Source organism: Lissotriton helveticus, chromosome 1_2 (genome assembly GCF_964261635.1).
Source record: "Lissotriton helveticus chromosome 1_2, aLisHel1.1, whole genome shotgun sequence".
Lineage (NCBI taxonomy): Eukaryota > Metazoa > Chordata > Amphibia > Caudata > Salamandridae > Lissotriton > Lissotriton helveticus.
The window spans coordinates 34,172,227-34,192,618 of NC_136058.1; the positions used below are offsets into that span (position 1 = coordinate 34,172,227).

A 20,392-nucleotide genomic window follows, 5' to 3' on the forward strand; every position below is an offset into this window, starting at 1 on the left:
GCTATCCTCTGGAGAAAGCTTGCAGCTTGGGGTATACCATCAAATCTGCTAAGAGCTATCATATCATTACATACAGAGACCAGGGTTCGGGAGAAAACTAGCTCAACAATGGTAACACAGAAAGTAAAAACAAATTGATCTAGGGACAGCACTGGACGGCTGTAGTTTGGTTCCTCCTAACCCAAGCTCAGTCAGTTGATAAATAATTCAATACGCTGATAATATCGTGGTTATGCATCATACCAAGTCGGGTTTTCAAAGGGCTTCAGTCACCTTGAGTAGATTTTACAAGGCTAACCATCTATTGGTGAATCCAAAACTAAACTAAAGTCCTGATATTTGGTGATTACCGAAGGAAGAAGTTGGCAACTGGAAGGCAAGACCATTACTACAGCAAGGCACTAAAAATATCTGGGTGTGTGGTTTAGTGAAACTGGTTTTGCTGTTGCTCAAGTTAAATACCTTAACAAGCCAGCAGCCATTACTCAAGGAATTGTACAACTGAATTGCTTATTAAGAAGCGCTTCTGCTTCCCTCATCTTAAGAGTAGTAAACGCAACCTTAACCCCAGCCCTGCAGTACGGTCATGTCGCTTATCCTTGTGCACTGGATGATACCTTTGAGTTATTTCACATTAGAGCATACAAAAAACTATTCATCAACCACGACATGCCTGACGCTTCAGATTAAGATTTGAGCTAGGGTAAGCAATCAATCGAGTGTAAGGCATCTATGTTAAAATACTACATCAAGTGCAGGACGGCTCCCAAGAATTCGATAAAATATCTTTTGAAAAACATTTATGAAAAACCAGGCAACCCATGGTCCAGTCAACATAATGAAGCGATTCTGTTACTCAAGATTGAAGCATCTGCCTTGGGGGGATGGTGATATCCCATAGCTGGCATGGAAGACAGCTAAAAACAAGCAAATTAAAGTGACTTCCTAGGAACAGGATTTTCTCACCGTTGAGTGCCGAGGGTTGGCACAGCCTCTAAAAGATTCTTATGATGTTGGGAAGCCACAAAAGGAAAATTCTACTTACCAGTATGCATCTGTTCTTGGCATGTAGAGCTGCAGATTCACACACTGTGCATAAATCGCCATCTGGTGTTGGGCCCGGATGTTTGCACTTTGTTGTTGTTGTCCTGGAAAAGTCTTTGGAAGTCACAAGATAGGCGACTCCTCCTTTGGACCATAGTGTGCATGGGCATCTGCTCCATCTTCAGATTGTTTTTTCACCAGTTAGGGAAATTGAGTTTTGTGAGAAACAGAAAAGATGTCCATGTATTTTGTATCTAAATAAGATGATACTGAAACAGATAAAGGTAGCTGGGGAGGCGGGTGGGCGTTTGTGAATCTGCAGCTCTACATGCCAAGAACAAATACATACTGGAAAGTAGCACTTTCGTTCGAGGCATATGAGCTGCACATCACACACTGTGCATAGATTGTATAGCAGTACTCCACCTTAGCAGTGACCACCAGTATCTGTTGCAGTTGTTTGAAATAATGTTTTGAGTGCAGCCTGGCCCACACTAGCTCGTTGCTTTGCTTGCACATCTACACAATAGTGGTTTGTGATTGTGTGTGGTGTAGACCATGTAGCTGCTTGCAGATGTCAACTAAGGGAATGTTCCCTAAGAAAGCCATTGAAGCCCCTATTTTTCTGGTAGAGTGGGCTTTAGGGGGAATAGATAATGTATGTTTTGCTTTTTGATAGCAAATGTGTATACATTTGACAATCCACCTTGCAATTCCAGCTTTTGATATAGGATCGCCTTTATGTGGTGAGAAGGATACAAAAAGTTGAGTTTTGCTAAAAGGTTTTGTTCTGTCAATATAATAAAGGAGTGCTCTTTTTACATCTAGCGTATGAAGAGCTCTTTCTGCGACTGTTTGTGGTTGCAAAAAAAATATTGGCAACTCTACAGACTGGTTGAGATGAAAGGGAGAAATTACTTTAGGAAGGAATTTGGGGTTTGTTCTGAGAACCACTTTGTTATGATGGAGTTGTAAAAATGGTTCTTGAATAGTAAGTGCTTGAAGCACAATGACTCTTCTAAGGGAAGTAATGGCCACTAGGAAAGCGACTTTCCATATGAGAAACTGCAATTCGCATTTGTGTAGGGGTTCAAATGGAGGACCCATTAGTCTTGTGAGACAATATTTAAGTTCCACACAGGGGAGGGTGGTACTCTGGGTGGAATTATTCTTTTGAGTGCTTCCATAAAGGCTTTGATGGCAGGTACTCTGAATAAGGGCAAATGTTGTCTGTTTTGCAAGTAGGCTGCTATAGCAGCAAGGTGTAACCTAATAGATGTGTATGCTAGATTAGACCTTTGGAGATGTAGCAGGTAACCTATGATGTGTTGGATTGACACATCTAAGGGATTGATGTTTTTATTGTTGCAGTATATAACAAATAGTTTCCACTTGGCTGTATAGCAAGCTCTAGTGGTGGAACGTCTAGCTTCTCTGATAACATTCATGCAATCAGGGGGAAGGTTAAAGGTAACCAATCTCTAGGACTTCAGGATCCAGATCGCTAGGTTGAGCTGTGTCGGATCTGGATGTCTGATTTCTCCATGGCTCTGCGTTAAGAAGTGTGGAGAAAGGTGTAGTTTTTGGTGCGGGACTACAGTAATGTGGTGTACCACAGTTGTCTGGCCCATGTTGGAGGAACTAGGATTAGAGTCAGTGAGTGTTGCTGCAGTTTGCGCACCACCAGTGGAATGAGTGGGAGAGAGGGAAAAGCGTACACAAATCTGCCTGACCAATTCATCCATATCGCATTGCCTTTGGACAATGGGTGTGGATACCTGGCGGCGAAACTTGTGCATTTGGCGTTTTCGTGTGCGGTGAAGTGATCTATCTCTGGGTGCCCCCACGACTGGAAAAATGGTCGAAGAACTTTTGGATGAAGTTCCCACTCATGAGTCTGTTGTGTTTGATGGCTTAACAGATCTGCTATATTGTTCTGGAATCCTAAAACATGTTGGGCTAGGATAAAAATGTTTTTAGGAATAGCCCATCTCCATATACTTTGTGCTAGTTTGGATTGTTGCAGGAAGTGTGTCCCGTCTTGTTTTTGTAAATAATACATTGCTGTCGTATTGTCCGTGCTGACTAGGACAGCTTTGCTCAGATTGTGTTTCTGGAATGACTTCAACGCTAGGAATATGGCTAGTAACTCTAGGTGATTGATGTGGAGAAACCTTTGTTGAGGGTCTGGTGTAAAAAGCTCTTCTGATGGAAGCTGATCTTTCGGCTCCGACTTTTTCGGTTCGGTAGACTTACTTGGCACCGACTCTGGAACATTTTTGGGGTCTTTTTGCTTGGAACCGTGATTTTTACAGTCTCTGTGGCCGTCTGTGGAACCGGTTGTTTCTTTCGTTCCGAGGTTTTTTTCGGCTCCGAAGGGTGTGTATCCGAACTTTTAGGGAGCAGCTTTTTGCTCGGCTCCGATTGTTTTTTCGGAGTCGATGGGTTGGTGCTTGTAGATTTAGGGCCGAGTGTTTGGATGTGGAGGGAGCAATTGGCACGGAGGAGGAGGGCGGTTTCTTTTTCGGTGCTGGTGACTGAGTTTTCTTTACCGGTGGCCGACTGACTCAAGCCTGAGTCGCCTGAAGGCTTAATAGGCTTCTTTGCGGAGCCCGAGGGCAGGGCATTGGAAGCAGTCTCTCGGTGTGCACCTGGGCCCGAAGCTGAAGGTGTGACTGAAGCCTTTTCGATGGTGTGTGCAGAGGGTGAGGGTCGACGTCAACGTCTTTACTTACGACCCGCTGCACAGGAGTGAGTTCTTCGACATCGGAGTCCTCTACTTTGGAGGTGCTGATGAGGATTTCTTGGACTCACTCCTGTTCAGGTACGTCGACGCCCTCTTGGAAGATGTCATCGGGAATGGATGTCGACAAGCGAGACATTTTTATCGAGCTAGACGATCCCGAATGGTCTTCTTGGAGCGGAAAGAGGTACAAGCTGCTCAGTCTCTGGCCTCGTGCTCTGGTGAAAGGCAGAGGTTACACACCTCATGCAGATCGGTGTGGGTAAACTTCGACCCAAATTGACAACATATTTTGAATGGAGTATTTTCCATGAGCCAGATGCCAAAGCCAAGTAGGCCTGAAGGCCCTAGTCGATGATCGGAATCGAGGACTTCGAAGTTGGAGAGATACGCACGACTGTAGAAAGGGTGTATTTATTGCCGACCTCATTTTATATTGGTTATGAACTTTAGAGGTTATGTAATTATGTTTTATCTTATGAATGAAATTGTTAATTTTAGATTTGGTTAGATCTATGCACTTGACACTTGAAAAAAGGTAAATTGCACAGACTACCCGAATAATGGAATTTTGCTAATTTTTATTGTTAAGTATTTTGTATCATGTTGATTTTCTTTTAAATCATTATGGTTTTAATCAACTACACAATAAAAACATTAAATACAAGTTGTTGGGTAAGAGCATAGAACTTTTGAGATATGCATTGAAGGAATAGCAAACACTAGAATGTCTGGATAGCTAAGAGCATTTGAGAATGAAGAATGTTTGTATACAAGGGGGCAGCTTTACTTGCATACATGTTAACAGACAGTGAGGACACTTTCACAAATTCTGCATCGGACCACAAACACATTATGCATACCTATTAAGGTCATCCTAAGGATGTAACAGATAATGGACATTTAGAAAAATCATACTCAAATTTGCTAGTCAGACAGTCCCAGTCTCTGCCAGAAATAACGGAAACTCTAGGAAACGAATTGGAGAATTCCACTACACAAACTGGTGCAATAACCTAAGGGCACTTTTGGTATAGGAAGCAACGCACCACCTATTTCTATTAGGTATGGATCACTGAACCTTGGAGTACAAGCTAGTTCTATCATTAGTTATCTTGTATTTATTCTGAATAGCTCTCAATCGCCATATGTGACTTCCTGGCACTGGTGAAATAAGTGAAATCTAACTTGAAAGCAATCAATCATAGATGTCAATCTAGCAATAGGTTTTTATTTGCTACTGGAATGCAAAGTGGCTTTCAGTTTTTCAGAACTCTTTAGATTTCCAAGACCTTACAAATAAAAGGGAAAATGCTTGATTGCCAAGTCAAAACGTCCGACTTCTGCTTTTTTGCCAAAAACTGAATGAAGTGTGGATTAGTACACTTTTGGGAATAGACTAACCAGAGACACACATTTCCCTTCAAGGACAATGGTCAAAGCTTTGAATTTAGGTTTTGGGTCTATACGGTTATCGAGTGCAGTTTTATTAGGATTGGGAGCCTTGGTAATATGCTCTAAGCAGTCTACATTAGTGATCAGATATGCTGCAATATTTTAATCTTTTGAAGGCAGGTAAATTGAAATTTGGGCAGTCTAAAATACACTGAATTGCAATATTTTACTTGATAATTTAGGCAAAGACCAAGGGGTGATGTTTTAAAGAAAACAGCAAAAGAACTCTTATTAAACATTTAAGTTAGCAGTGGCAAGATTTAACATCACATAATTAATCTCAGGATCAAGGGTGATCATTTAAAACACAAAGTTGTCATCCTCTTTGTGCTTGATGACATGCATGAAGAATCCGACAGGGGCCACGCCCAGGTGCTGGTTCTCTTCATCCTATTGGCAACCTTCGGCACGGTTGACCGTGTCGATGCCGTGGGGTTGCAGGGCACATCGCTCAATTGAATCATTTCCTTCTATAAGGATTGATAAGAATCTGTCTGCCTGACGCCTTTTTTGCTCACTCAAAGTTAATTTACTTTGACGAGTACCCCAGGGAACTTTACTCTCACTTCATCTCTTCTATCTGCATATATGCCATCTAGTCCGCACCATGAAAAAAATGAACGTCCAAATCTATAATTATGAAGATGTCATGCAGCTATTATTTGGCAACTCTTCTGAATCAAAAGAGTTTTTCCAACAGTAAAAGGTTTAGGGGTCCTCATTGACGAGGAACTCTATTTAACCCCAACTCAAGAGTGGTATTTTCTTATTGCTTTCTACTACTTCGCAGAATCTGGAAAATTCCTCAAACTCCAAGACCTTATTCAAGCTAAAATTGCCCTAGTCCTCTCCTGAATTATGCCAACTTGCTCTATGTGGGCCTCCCAAAAAGCCTCAAACGCATGTTTCAAAAAGTTCAGAACCAGGCAGACCGGTTAATCTTCCAACAACCCAGACATTGTCACATTACCCCTTTGATGAAAAAGCTCCACTGACTTTCGGTGGAACAAAGGATTATTTGCAAAAAATGGCTATATGAATTCAAAACCCACAGCGGAAAAAAATCCCAGCCTTTCTCACAGCCGGAATTCAAAAGTACACCCCCAAAAGAACTGTAAGATACGCTCATATGAACTATCCGACAATAGCCAAGTTTAAAAAGGAGAATAGGTGGTTCCAGATTCTGGAACTCCTGCCGCTTTAAAAAACAGAGCCTACATGCTTGCTTGTTTCATCATCCGGAAATTGTAAGAGAAAAGGTATAGGTTACCTGTCGGTGTAGTTTTGCTTCACTATGCTGTGCATTATTCCGCCATCTAGTGGTTGGGTCCGGATTTGTAGTCATTTTTCTCTTTTTTTATTTCCTGGCCCAGGTGGGCGTTGACATACTACTATTTGATGTACTCCTCTGGAAGATCCCACCTTTGGCCGCCATCTTCGGATTATTTTTTCTGGTCTTACTCTTCTTTTAACCCTTCTAAAGTCTTTATACGGTTATCCTCCTCTCCCTCCAGTCTCATCTTTCTGGCGGAGGAGGGTGGGATCGCTAGTGAGTCCAGAAAGTCTTCAAGCTGCACAACTACACCGACAGGTAAGAAACTATACGTTTTGCAGCGTGAATCTTTCTGGATTCACTATGCTGTGCATAGACTTTGTAGCGGTTTGTCGTTATTGTGGTGGCTGGATGGAACATGAGCTCTGGTTACTGAATGTGTGTTGTAAGACCTTCTGTCCCACTTGTGCTTCCTTGTTCATTTGAATATCTACACAGTAGTGCTTAGTGAACCTGTGCACTGAAGACCATGTTGCGGCTTGGCAAATGTCTTGAATAGGTGTTTGCTTGAAACGCAATTGTTGCTCCTTTCTTCCTTGTTCAGTGGGCATGAACAGCTCCTTATAACTGTTGTCCTGTTTGTTTGTGGCAGAGTTGTATGGTTTGTGCAATCCACAGTGCAATTGTATTTTTGGTAACTAGTCATCCCAAGCAACTGTTTGCAAGGGATACAAAGAACTGCTTTGTATTTCTGCACTCCGTTGTCCTTTCTATATAGTGCATTACTGCCCTCCTGGAGTCCAGTGTGTTTAGCGCCCTTTCTGTGCTTGTGGTAGGTTTTTGGAAAAAACTTGGTATTTGAATTGTGTGGTTGATGTGGAACCGTGACATCACCTTTGGCATGAAATGTGGGTCTGTTCTCATTACAATCCTATCATTGTGTATTTGCAGGTAGGGCTCTTGTAGTGTTAGCACTTGCAATTCACGCACCCTTCGTAGCGATGTAATAGCCACTAGGAAGGCAGTGTTTAGTGTGAGTATGAGCAGTGTAGCTTTGTGAATAGGCTCAAATGGTGCCTTCATGAATTGAATTAGCACTACCTTGAGGTTCCATGCTGGTGCTGGTATTCTGTTTGGAGGTGCAATTCTCTTTGCCCCTTCTAGAAATTCTTTTACTACCTGGGAGGTGAAGAAACTCTTTCCTGTTTCTCATCTTGTGTAAGCCACTATTGCCACGAAGTGCACCCTTGGGGATGTGCAGCTTACTTTACTTTGTAGTAGATGTGTTAAGTATTTTAGTACGGTTGATTCCTTTGTAATTTTTCTTTGTAGTTTCTCCCTAATGCACCATTCAGAGAATCTTTTCCACTTTGCTACGTAGCACTTTCTTGTGGTAGGTCTCCTTGCCTCCCTGAGCACCGCCATTGTGCTTGCTGGTAGTTTAAGGTGTGCAAATTCTAAGTCTTCAGGAGCCATGCTGCTAGGCTGAGGCTCTCTGGCTCTGGGTGTAGCACCCTTCCGTTCTGCATTGCTAACAGGTCTCTTCTCTTTGGGAATCTGTTTGCTGGTGCTGGTGCTTGCGCGGTTTCTACTATTTGTGAGAACCAGGACTGTCTGGCCTACTGAAGAGCTATTAGTATTAGCGTCATGTTACTCATCCTGCATTTGTTGAGTACCCAGTGTATCAGTGGTGGGGGGGGGAGGGGGGAGGGGGGAGCGTATGCAAATGTCTTTGACCAACTTATCCATAGCGCATTCCCCCGGGACCGATGGTCTGGCGGTCTGGATGCGAAGTGATGGCTTTTTGCAATTTGGTGCGTTGCAAATAGGTCTATTTGTGGTGGGCCCCATTTCCGGAATAGTTTCTCTATTTTCTGTTGGTTGAGCTCCCATTCATGGGATGCGGACGTCTGCCTGCCGAGTCTGTCTGCCTCCACATTGCCCTTCCCAGGTAGATGTATTGCCAGCAGGTCTATTCTTAGTGGAATGGCCCATGCCCATATTTCCTGTGCTAGCCCTGAATGCAAACTTGACCTGGACCACAACCAATGTCGCTTTGTTCCATGAACACACAAGTCCCAAGGAACACAGCATCAATGACCCCAGACCCTTGCTCTGGAAAGCAAATTGGACTACTTGTCTTGCTAAGGTAGACATTCAAAGTTTGCCTCTGATGAGATGGCCCATGGTAGGGCAGGCACAGAAAATGGAAGACCGTTTCACATTGTGATCGCTGTAACTAGACATCAAGCTGCATCTCTAAGATTCTGTAAAACGACCAAATGATTATAAGAAATCCAACAATGAGACGACTAAGGACAAAAGGAACAATGCAACATTTGACAATTAAATATGGACCTCCTTTAACCTGATCGCTCATTAAATGTACCAAGACATAACAAAATGGAACCCAAGCACGGTCTTTCAAGTATAGAAGTGAGGTGGTTAGGTAGGAAAGCAGGAGTGATATTTTCACTGAAAGGTCATCAACTCTTGCACAATATAAATTTGACCAGTCTGCCAAAAAGGGCTGTAGAGGAAATAGGTTCTGGTTACAAATGCTTTGCAGGTGCCTTTGGAAACTTGGGTAGTTATCCCACCTTCAGCAAATAATTAGCAATCTGCAATTCTGGGTGAATCGTTTGGTCTCCATCTGCCTTAAATTGTAATTGTGCATTGTATACATGCAGTGAGCTATGAGCTATTAACTGTGGAGCTCTGTTAATTCAAAAGTGTTGTTAGGATTTGCTTTAATAATTTGGTTCTTATTGCCTGTACTGCAAATTAACCTGCAACACAAACAAGTAAAAACAAATGGCCCCAAAAGATAACCAAAAAAAGATCTTTCCTGTGAACACAAATTAAAAGCTACACAACTGCAGCCACGCAAATGTGCCACTAGAAATTCAGTTGGGACTGAGTACATGAAAAAAAAACTTCAATGACCATAACTGAAGGATTGGGAGCACTGTATAGAGTTTGAAATGTCTTAATTCACCAGAATCTTTTTTTATGGAAGTTTAGTATCCACAAAACAACTGTTTCAAAGACAAGAGGTAAGGTTTTTGGAAAAATATGCAAAATAAGTTTGTTCTTTCAGAAACATGCTTATGTATACGCTGTTTGTAGAGGTCGCCTCAATTCATTGTTCACTACATTCCACGATGCGTTCTGAGGTCGTTAATAATCTATTGTAAAATAAATAGGGAAAGCACACTTACACACATAAGAGGTTCTTCTGTCATTCTCCCAAGATACTTTTTTTGCTGCTTTTCGTTTCCAGCAAGGATGACTGGCATTTGCTATAAAAGAGCATTGCATATTATTTTTATTGCGTAACCAGCATTTCATGATTTTCAACCATGTTATGATAGAGAGAGAAAAAATCAACTTGCCCCGAGAGAATTTGCTTCAATGGCAGTTTGAATCCCTGTGCATCCATAAGCTATTTCTTCAGTGATGAGGCAAGCATCAAAAATACCGAGACCAAGGCCACCTATTAAAGAGGACAAAAGCACATTTGTGATGAATTGTATCTCTGGTTTAAGTATGAAATCATGACAAGGTTGTTGGTCTAACTAAACTTCTGCTCTTATTATACCAATATGGCAATAGTTCATTTGTGAAAAGCAAGCACAAAACATTCCTAATAGTGCTGACATGTAAGCATAACCTTGTGGGGTTTTGAAAGGTAGACTTATTTGGAAACCTCTCTTCTTTAGTGATTTTCATTTCAAAATACTTTATTCGGTTTACATGATAGAAAACCATAAAAAGTTATAATTCATCTTAAAAAAGTACAAGACACACGTATACATATCTGGACATACTATACAAATATACCAATCTATATAAAAAGATATGGATACAGCAACGTCGGGATTTAAAAAAGAATTATTTCATAAAATATAACAGCCAACTTTTAGGGATCCAGACAGTTTCTGTACCTTAGAGAAGATTTCAGAAAACCAACCACAAATGGGATACACTCTGGCTTTAATAATAAAAAAAATATAGAGCGGGGCGAACCTGAGTAAAATTTAATTTTTTTAAAAATGATTTTAAAAAGAGCCTCCGGGGGGGGGGCTTCATAGAAGCTATAAAAAACACAAAGTGCATCAGATCCTGTGGAGACATTCTGTCAGAGCCACAGGGTGCTAACACTTGTCCTTTATGACATCCCCTCGGTACTGAAAGTAAAAGATGGAAATAATCCAATCGGAACCTGATCAGTAAAAAACGCTCGTGAGCCGACAAAGGCCACGAGAGGTATGGCTTCATATCTGGGGTGGATTTGAGCATCACGTACTCACGGACGATATTTTTTGACAGTTCTGTCTCATCCCTTTTTAGGTTCTTGCGCATGATAAAAGATTGTTTCACAAAAGCCACATCTGCTCTAGTAATGCGATCAGGTCTTAAAAAAAGGTCCGGACGCCCCAGCTCTCCAAAGCAGCCCTTTAGGTATTTTAACCATGGTATTTCAATCATGTGGTCCAGGCTCAAAGTTTCTTTCAATAATTCTTGAGTAAGGCCAAGATCCTCATTCAGCCAACAATTGAGCCAAAAAAGCAATGGCGCATAGCCAGAATATCGCAGATGAATGTTAGTCCAGTCTCTTCATGAACTATTAAGTTCGAAGTCCCTTTAGGAACACCCAGCAACTGTTTTAAAAACTTATTTTCTACCACCTGGATACCCTCCAGACCTGTATATCCCCACAATTCGCTACCGTAGCTGGCAATCGCTACACTCTTTGCTTGATACATTTTTAACATCGCTGCTATCGGGCGCTTGCCCATTTTCCCAGCGAAGCTAAAAATCGCTGCATTAGTCCTATACACTTCCCCCTTTTCTTCCTAAGTAAAGGACCCCAATCCAGGCGGTCATCCAACAGGACACCCAAATAGGAGAAAGTTGATGTTATAGGCACTTTTTCTCCATTCACCTTAAAGGAGTACTGCCTCTTGGGGTGCAACCCGACTTGCATTATGTAGGATTTAGAGTTGTTTATGGCCAGATCTCGTTCGGCCATAAACCTACGAAAGGTGTCCAGCAAAATCTGCAAGCTTTTTGGGGTGCGGGCCAGGAGAACCGCATCGTCTGCATAAAGCAGGACGGGCAGTCCCCTGCGTCCCTCAGAAGGGAAGTCAGCCCCTGTGTCTATTAGGGTCTTATCTAAATCATTGATATAAAGATTAAAAAGAAACAGGGCTAAAATGCACCCCTGCCGTACACCCCTTTCTGTGCTGAAGTCCCTAGCGACCCTCAGGTCATGCGCGAATCTGAGATTTGCCTTAGTATCCCTATGCAAGTCCATCAGGAAGTCCACCAAATTTGCCTCCACCCCCATGGCCCTCATGGACTGCCACATCTTCCCCCGATTGACACAGTCAAAAGCGGAGGAAAGATCCATGAAGGCCATGTAGATTGTCCCCTGGCGGGCAACGGTGTATTTTCCGAGGATCAAATGGAGATTAAGGCATTGTGCCAAAGAAGAGTGACCTGGGCGGAACCCATACTGAATATCAGAGAATCTTATTTTCTTCCGTCCAGGCCGCCAATCTATTTAGGACGACTCCACCTACAACCTTAACCACAGAGTCGATAAGGAAGATCGGTCTATAATTCATGGTACTGTTACGATCACCCTTTTTAAAAACAGGAACGATAGTGGAAGTACCCCATGACTCTGGACACCCTTCCTTCATAGCGGCGTTAAGCATCGCCGCCAAAATCGATGCCCAAAGAGAGGGATTAGATTTAAAAAGGTCCGGTGGGATACCATCCGGTCGAGGTGCCTTGTTACACGAAAGGAAGCAAGGTTGTACACAGTTCCCCTGGGGTTAGACAGGTAATAAGGTCTCTCTCCCAGTTAGCTGAGAGACAGCAAGAGGGTGTGAAATGCTAGAGGGTCAGCAAGTTCCTTGACGGAACTAAGGAAGCCTCACACAACTGATGAGCTGGATGACATGTCTCATTCAGCCTACTTGAGATGTTGTTTAAATCATCGGCTTCCTGCTCCTACGTCGAGCCGGCGCTGCAATGCCCGACGGGTGACAACAAGTGTCACTCTTTTGCGGAGGTCTTTTGTTCCTTGCCGTGATATGTAGAAACTTGTGAGGCTCGAAAAAGTGAGGTAGTGAGCAAAAGGTGAATAATTTAAAAAAAGTTGGATAGTCCACGAGGGAACCTTTATTCATGTGGCTAGCCACTTTATTAAAAAGTGCAGGGAGGGGTACTGAGGACCATCGTAACTATTAGTGTGGCCTCATATCAACCCTCCACTTGGTCAACATGTTTCATGCCCAGCAGGGCAATTCTTCAGGACCGAAAAAAAGTGCTCATATAATCCTTATGTGCCCAAAAGGTGAGCTACAGGCTATTGATAATACAACCTGAGAGGTCTAGGTCTATAGCTGGCGAGGAATACTGCATCACCGTCAGACCTAGGAATCAAGTAAACATAACAATTGCTACATTATCGTTATTGATTACAACGCTGACAAACTAAGCGTTGACTTCACCCCAAAAGTCAATCACGCACCCAGTTATACATGATCTACTAGGTGTCAGAGGAATATTGGAGTGCAACGTGGTGAGGGGAGAGAGACCATTATTACATGTAACAAGACATGACCCAGAGGGTATTCAGGGCATGTGTGAGTACTACTCATTAAAAAGGTGGTATGTTGTTTACTAACACTACAGCCACCGTGATAGGAGAAGATATTCATTACAATTAGAAAGCCACTAAGCCACAAGGAGGAAGACAGACACTCTGTGGGATGGTTGTTGTATAATTTATGTAACCTACCCTTTGGAGCCCAATGGCAGTCTGCGCGGCTAGTTCCTGTGGGGACTGCGCTAGGGACCTAGCCCTACGGGAGGAAGGAACAAGGGAAGAAAACATGTAAAGGCAGGATCAACACATGGGGTTGTCACTAGGGACGTAGTACATGTAAGGCAAGGGGACATCGGTCGCCCCACCTCGCCAGGCTGTCACGTAACTCACTGCTGTGCAGACACAGGGGTGTATTAACCCGCTGGTGAACACCAGGGAGCAGAGATGTTCAATGATTGTACCATTAGTAGTTAAGGGTTAAAAACTAAAAGAGATGATGGCTCGAGGGGCAGCTACAAGCTAGCCGAATGTACAGCCTAGACAGCCCGGCGGTGCGGGGCGCCCCACGTGGGCCCCTGCATATATGCCGTTATCAAGGAGCGGCGGCGAGCGATTGCTCGGTTCAGCACGCTTACCTTAGCGGTGGGGAGATTGCGCCGATATCACCTACCCCCACACGGACGGCGTGTGCTACATGCGGAACAGCCGGTGAAGAGCAGGAACACAGCCACCATTAAGAGTAGGGCGTGCGAGTGCGAGGGGGGCGTGGCCATCATGACAGAGTCGCCAGGGGCGCCAATCAGGGGCCACTCAGTAGTGCTCATGGGAAGTGTAGTTTGACTACCAAGGCACAGGACGTTGGAATGCAAACGCGGTGATGGGCGTTACACGAAAGACTGGCAATACCTTCCTCCACTTCTCTTCGAGTGAATACAACCACGTCCTTTTTCTGAATTCTCGCTTGCAACCAGGGTAAGGTTGAGGCACTTTTAAAAACACAGCTGAATTGAGACACCCATTCCTCTTCCGTTATATTAGTGCCCAAATCCTCAGCTCTGTCCCTTTCAAATAGAGGTCTATTAACAATGCTCCAAAATCTAGAGCTGCTGCATAATATAGAAGGATCTAAGAGTTCCCGCCACGTGGCCTCCTTCAGCTCCGTTTTGCGATTAGCAAGTATCATTTTTTAGTTGATGCGGAGAGTACGAATCTGAGACTGGTCCCTAGGATTCGCTTTCAATGCGGCCTTTAATTCTCTAGCGGCTTTGGAGCATAATACATTAAACCACTTGGGGTCGTCGACGAACTTTCTTTGTGCAAGGACAGATAGTTATGCCCCCACCTTGGAAACAATCCCTGTAAAAGCCTTGAGAATACCCTTCTTTAGTCAGTCCATTACCAACTAGTGGAGACTTCCTAGAAGCAAGTGTGGGGAGACCGAAAACACATGGCAGATGCTTTGAAGTTAAAATACATATGGTTAGTTAAAACAGTGTAATCAAAATAGCTTAAATACCAACGTTTTAAGTATTCCAAACTACAACCTCTGGATCCAAAGAGCACACTACTCTGTATTTTCAAGCACGTCCGTGTGTTCCTCCTTTTCACCAGGTACACTTATCACAGTGCACACTTGACAGATTCAGTACCTTGACAAATAACTACAGAGTAGCCAGCAGATGAAGGTTTGGGAGCCAGAAGCTTAAGCCAAAGACTAACTTCAAAGAAACACAATACACAAAACCAACTAACTGAAATGTGCAGAGTTTTGGGAATAAGGCCTTTAATACTGCTCACAGAACCAAAATGCAATTACTTACCTATGTGCCGTATTGATTTGAGCAGGAAACCCCCTCGAAATCCCAAAGACCCAACCTAGACCCTGGTGGAAAGAATTCATTTCATAAAAGGCTGCATATCCATAAGGAAATAGAAATCTTGAATCCTGGCCCACTTTGGTCACTTTCACCATCATTAAAACAGAGGAACGACAAAAAGTATTTCTCACTTTCTCTAAATGGCCATTTAGCGGATTATGAAGAACCTTGGGGATACATAATGAATGCCCAAGCCATGCCCACTTATTTTGGGGAAACACAAGGCTCGAAATTAAAAACATTCTTAAGTTAGAGGCTCCACGTTTCGTAGATGGCCACCTAAGAAAAGTAGCCTTCCAAGTGAGTAGGTCATCTAACAGGCTGTTATGGTTTGATATGGTGTGTACATTAACATTGGCAAATCCAGCTTTAGATCATATTGATGTGTAGGAAGCATGAATATGATGCTGACAAAATGTCATTTGTGTGACTCTCCTGAATAAAAAATAAACTGCAACTCGAACATGTTTCTTATGCAAGAATCATAGATAATTATTTTAGGAGACAACCTAAAGAAAAGTGTCATCCAGCTAAAAAGGGGGTGGGTATTACTCAACACATAGTAGCAAATTCCATAATCTGTAGATTACTGTGCGCCTGATCAGCAACTGTATGAATGGAAGAAACATTCTGCCACTAAAGCTTATTTTCAGAGGAATGGTTAGGCGGCACTCTGTACTTTGACAAAGGCAGCTCAGGAATAACGTGGTCAAGACTGATTTGCATATGGCCAGGTCTACACTGGGGAGGAATAGTGAGCAAAAGAATGATGGGTTTAACCCAGATATCTTGACTGGGGGTGAATGTTTTGTTCAGCATTCCGTCTATCAATTGTGTGTCTTTTGCTTTCTCGCCCCAAGTGCGCCGGGTATGTCCAGATGTGGGTCGCGGGCTCACTGTGCCACTGGATTCAAGCTATCCTGGCTGAGGGGTGAAAGCCCAGAACGGTCCTAGGATGCTTGTTTCCGTTCCAGGGAGGACCTGGCTTGGCAGTTTGGGCTGGACTGTTCCCATGAGGCACAGGGTCAAGACTGATTTGTATTAGGCCAGGTCTAAACTGGGGTGGCCTGGTGAGCAAAAGAATGATGGATTTAACCCAGATCTCTCGACTGGGGGTGGATGGTTTGATTTGCTCTGCATTCCATCCATCAATTGTGTGTCTTTAGCAGGAACAACAACTGTCATGTTAAACTAAAGTATTATTGAAAATCAATTAGAAGCTGGGGGTTCTCCTTAATTTCAGAAGTATGTTATGAACCGGACAAAAGGATATATTTTCTTCTGAACCAATTGATGTTATTGAATAAACATCACAAGCAGCCCCAGCCACAGACCACCAATAAGCAAAACTAAACTAAAAGTAATTTGGAGTATCCTTTGGTGAGGTAGAGTTCTTTGTGAAAATCATTTGGTCTTATTTCTATTCGTCTCGCTTGAGAAAAATTGTATCAGTGTCATGTCAACCTTCCTGTTCTATAGTTTCTTCTATTTAGGCAGTTTGAGGTCCTGGCATCTAAGTGACAGGGAAGGTGTAGCTATTCGCTTGGGACTAAACTGCTGCTGACTCAACCTTCCAAATTCTCATTATGCTAGGAGCATTATTAAACCCGAGAAGGAATTGTGCTGTCCCCTAATAAATGTTCAAGAGGATTTCGTCAGAGCGTGATCAACCCCAGTGTTCCTTTGAGGTAAACTATCCACGGACTACACAAGATCACAAATAAAGTTACAAAAATTCAATTTTTCCATGTTTGCAACTCCACCTACGTGGCTAGGAAATCGCAAAAACACTTGAACTTTGAATAACCATGTAAGCCTTGTTATACTGTGAAATATGTTCCTTTATGAATGATGTAAATGACAATGTATTCTTTAAATCATGTTCCAACTTGTCAAACAAAACAGAAAACCGATTTACCGCAGCTTTCTGGAATGTGACCATTCATCAGACCAAGTTCCCAAGCCCGTCTTATCAGAGGCACCGGATACTAAAAAACAAAGAAAAAAAAAACATTGTTTTTCTTGGTTTTGTCAGATATTCAACAGGATGATGTACAACAAAACTTACTTCTCCAGTTTTATCATATTGGGCTGCCATTGGAATGACTTCTTCTCTTGCAAATTTACGAGCAGTTGCTTGAAACTCTTTCTGCTGATCTGTGAACTCTAAATTAAACAGTAAAAAAAATGCTAGAATTAAAGTTTTGGCGGCTCTTTTATCAGCCTCACTTGCACACTACTTTTCAATCCATAACATTTTTTTAGATCTGTTTTGCATAATAAACTCTGTCCTACAGGACCTTCTTTCCAGTAAGAAAGTTCTGCTGAACAATAGACACAAGGTCTGGCTTACAGTGTAGACAGCCTATGGTGACGTGTGTATAGACAAATTAAGACCCGCTATACATGCTCACAATCAGCAGACTATCAACAGTTTATACCACATGCATCCAACATATCGAATAGCCCTTAATCAGGATTTCTTCAGATTTCCATCAGTACTTTAGAGGAAAGCATAACCTCATTTACCACTGTGACAGACACCTGCGAAAGGGAACAAACAACACAAAAGAATTCCAATATCATCATGCACACAACATAGATGACAAACTACAGCCAAACCAACACTACTGTCATGCACCTCAGCAACTTACATCGTAGAATATCTTCAATAAATCTGGCATAAGCAAAACCACTCCTTAAGCACACACTGTATCATAAGTTTCTACCGGGACTCTAATAAACGAGGCTTATTACACTGACTGGACCATGGACAACAAACCTTTCAATGAAGAACAAGCATTGGAAATGCAATAGGTCTCGCATTAGAAAAGTTGGAGTTATTGGTCTTGTAAATGACATATTTTATTTATTTGTTGGTTTTTAAAATTGCTAAATTGATGGCTTTGTCATTTACAATGCCAATAGTTATAACTTTCGCGAATGTGACACCTATAGCATTTGGAATGCAATATGTTTTGTATTTACGTCACTTAGATGGCAGCTCTGGCCGTTAGGCCACATCTCTAGAGAGCAGGAGAGTGCAGCAGGGGAGAGAAGCACAGCAATGCAATAGGTCTCGCATTAGGAAAGTTTGAGCTATTGGTATTGTAAAGGACACATTTTTTATTTATGTGCTTGTTTTGAAAATAGCGAAATTAATAGCTTTGTTATTTACAATGCCAATAGTTTTATCTTTCGCAAATGTGACACCTATTGTAACACAATATGTGTTGTGAGGGTGAGGGTGAGGGGTTGAGGGTGAGTGAGGGTGAGGGGTTGAGGGTGAGTGAGGGTGAGGGGTTGAGGGTGAGTGAGGGTGAGTGAGTGAGGGTGAGTGAGGGTGAGTGAGTGAGGGTGAGTGAGGGTGAGTGAGTGTGTGAGTGTGAGTGTGAGTGTGAGTGTGAGTGTGAGTGTGAGTGAGAGTGTGAGTGAGGGTGAGGGTGAGTGAGGGTGAGTGTGAGTGAGGGTGAGGGTGAGTGAGTGAGGGTGAGTGAGTGAGGGTGAGTGAGTGAGGGTGAGTGAGTGAGGGTGAGTGAGTGAGGGTGAGTGAGTGAGGGTGAGTGAGTGAGGGTGAGTGAGTGAGGGTGAGTGAGTGAGGGTGAGTGAGTGAGGGTGAGTGAGTGAGGGTGAGTGAGTGAGGGTGAGTGAGTGAGGGTGAGTGAGTGAGGGTGAGTGAGTGAGGGTGAGTGAGTGAGGGTGAGTGAGTGAGGGTGAGTGAGTGAGGGTGAGTGAGGGTGAGTGAGTGAGGGTGAGTGAGTGAGTGAGGGTGGGTGAGTGAGGGTGGGTGAGTGAGGGTGGGTGAGTGAGGGTGGGTGAGTGAGGGTGGGTGAGGGTGGGTGGGTGAGGGTGGGTGAGGGTGGGTGAGGGTGGGTGAGGGTGGGTGAGGGTGAGTGAGGGTGAGTGAGGGTGAGTGAGGGTGAGTGAGGGTGAGGGTGAGGGTGAGTGAGGGTGAGGAGGGGGTTGAGGATGAGTGAGGGTGAGGGGTTGAGGGTGAGTGAGGGTGAGGGGTTGAGGGTGAGTGAGGGTGAGGGGTTGAGGGTGAGTGAGGGTGAGGGGTTGAGGGTGAGTGAGGGTGAGGGGTTGAGGGTGAGTGAGGGTGAGTGAGGGTGAGGGGTTGAGGGTGAGTGAGGGTGAGTGAGAGGTTGAGGGTGAGGGTGAGGGGTTGAGGGTGAGGGGTTGAGGGTGAGTGAGGGGTTGAGGGTGAGTGAGGGTGGGTGAGGGTGAGTGAGGGTGAGTGAGGGTGAGTGAGGGTGAGGGGTTGAGGGTGAGTGAGGGTGAGGGGTTGAGGGTGAGTGAGGGTGAGGGGTTGAGGGTGAGTGAGGGTGAGGGGTTGAGGGTGGGTGAGGGGTTGAGGGTGAGTGAGGGTGAGGGGTTGAGGGTGAGTGAGGGTGAGTGAGGGTGAGGGGTTGAGGGTGAGTGAGAGTGAGGGTGAGTGAGAGGTTGAGGGTGAGGGTGAGGGGTTGAGGGTGAGTGAGAGTGAGGGTGAGTGAGGGGTTGAGGGTGAGTGAGGGTGGGTGAGGGTGAGTGAGGGTGGGTGAGGGTGAGTGAGGGTGAGTGAGGGTGAGTGAGGGTGAGTGAGGGTGAGTGAGGGTGAGTGAGGGTGAGTGAGGGTGAGTGAGGGTGAGTGAGGGTGAGTGAGGGTGGTGAGGGTGGGTGAGGGTGGGTGAGGGTGGGTGAGGGTGGGTGAGGGTGAGTGAGGGTGAGGGTGCGTGAGGGTGAGGGTGCGTGAGGGTGCGTGAGGGTGCGTGAGGGTGAGTGAGGGTGAGTGAGGGTGAGTGAGGGTGAGGGTGCGTGAGGGTGCGTGAGGGTGAGTGAGGGTGAGTGAGGGTGGGTGAGGGTGGGTGAGGGTGGGTGAGGGTGAGGGGTTGAGGGTGAGTGAGAGGTTGAGGGTGAGTGAGGGGTTGAGGGTGAGTGAGGGTGGGTGAGGGGTTAAGGGTGAGTGAGGGTGGGTGAGGGTGAGTGAGGGTGAGTGAGGGTGAGTGAGGGTGAGTGAGGGTGAGTGAGGGTGAGTGAGGGTGGGTGAGTGAGGGTGAGTGAGGGTGGGTGAGGGGTTGAGGGTGAGCGAGAGTGAGGGTGAGTGAGGGGTTGAGGGTGAGGGGTTGAGGGTGAGGGGTTGAGGGTGAGGGTGGGTGAGGGGTTGAGGGTGAGTGAGGGTGAGTGAGGGTGAGGGTGGGGGAGGGTGGGTGAGGGTGGGTGAGGGTGAGGGTGGGTGAGGGGTGAGGGTGAGTGAGGGTGAGTGAGGGTGAGTGAGGGTGATGGGTGAGTGTGGGTGAGTGTGGGTGAGGGTGGGTGAGGGTGGGTGAGGGGGTGAGGGTGAGTGAGGGTGAGGAGGGTGAGTGAGGGTGAGTGAGGGGTGAGGGTGAGTGAGGGTG

At 44.5% G+C, this 20,392-nt stretch overlaps 1 protein-coding gene across 2 annotated transcripts in view; it reads right to left on the reverse strand.

Moving 5' to 3' along the window:
* Nucleotides 1-20,392, reverse strand: part of ACADM (acyl-CoA dehydrogenase medium chain) — a 227,167-nt gene that overhangs the window by 134,452 nt on the left and 72,323 nt on the right. For both annotated transcript variants that reach the window (XM_078668541.1, XM_078668536.1), the window contains exons 3-6: nt 17,086-17,183; nt 16,936-17,005; nt 9,911-10,011; nt 9,737-9,817 (exon numbers count right to left, since the gene is read on the reverse strand). In XM_078668541.1, the coding sequence (XP_078524667.1) occupies nt 9,737-9,817; nt 9,911-10,011; nt 16,936-17,005; nt 17,086-17,183 (350 nt within the window). The remainder of the gene's footprint in view (nt 1-9,736; nt 9,818-9,910; nt 10,012-16,935; nt 17,006-17,085; nt 17,184-20,392) is intronic.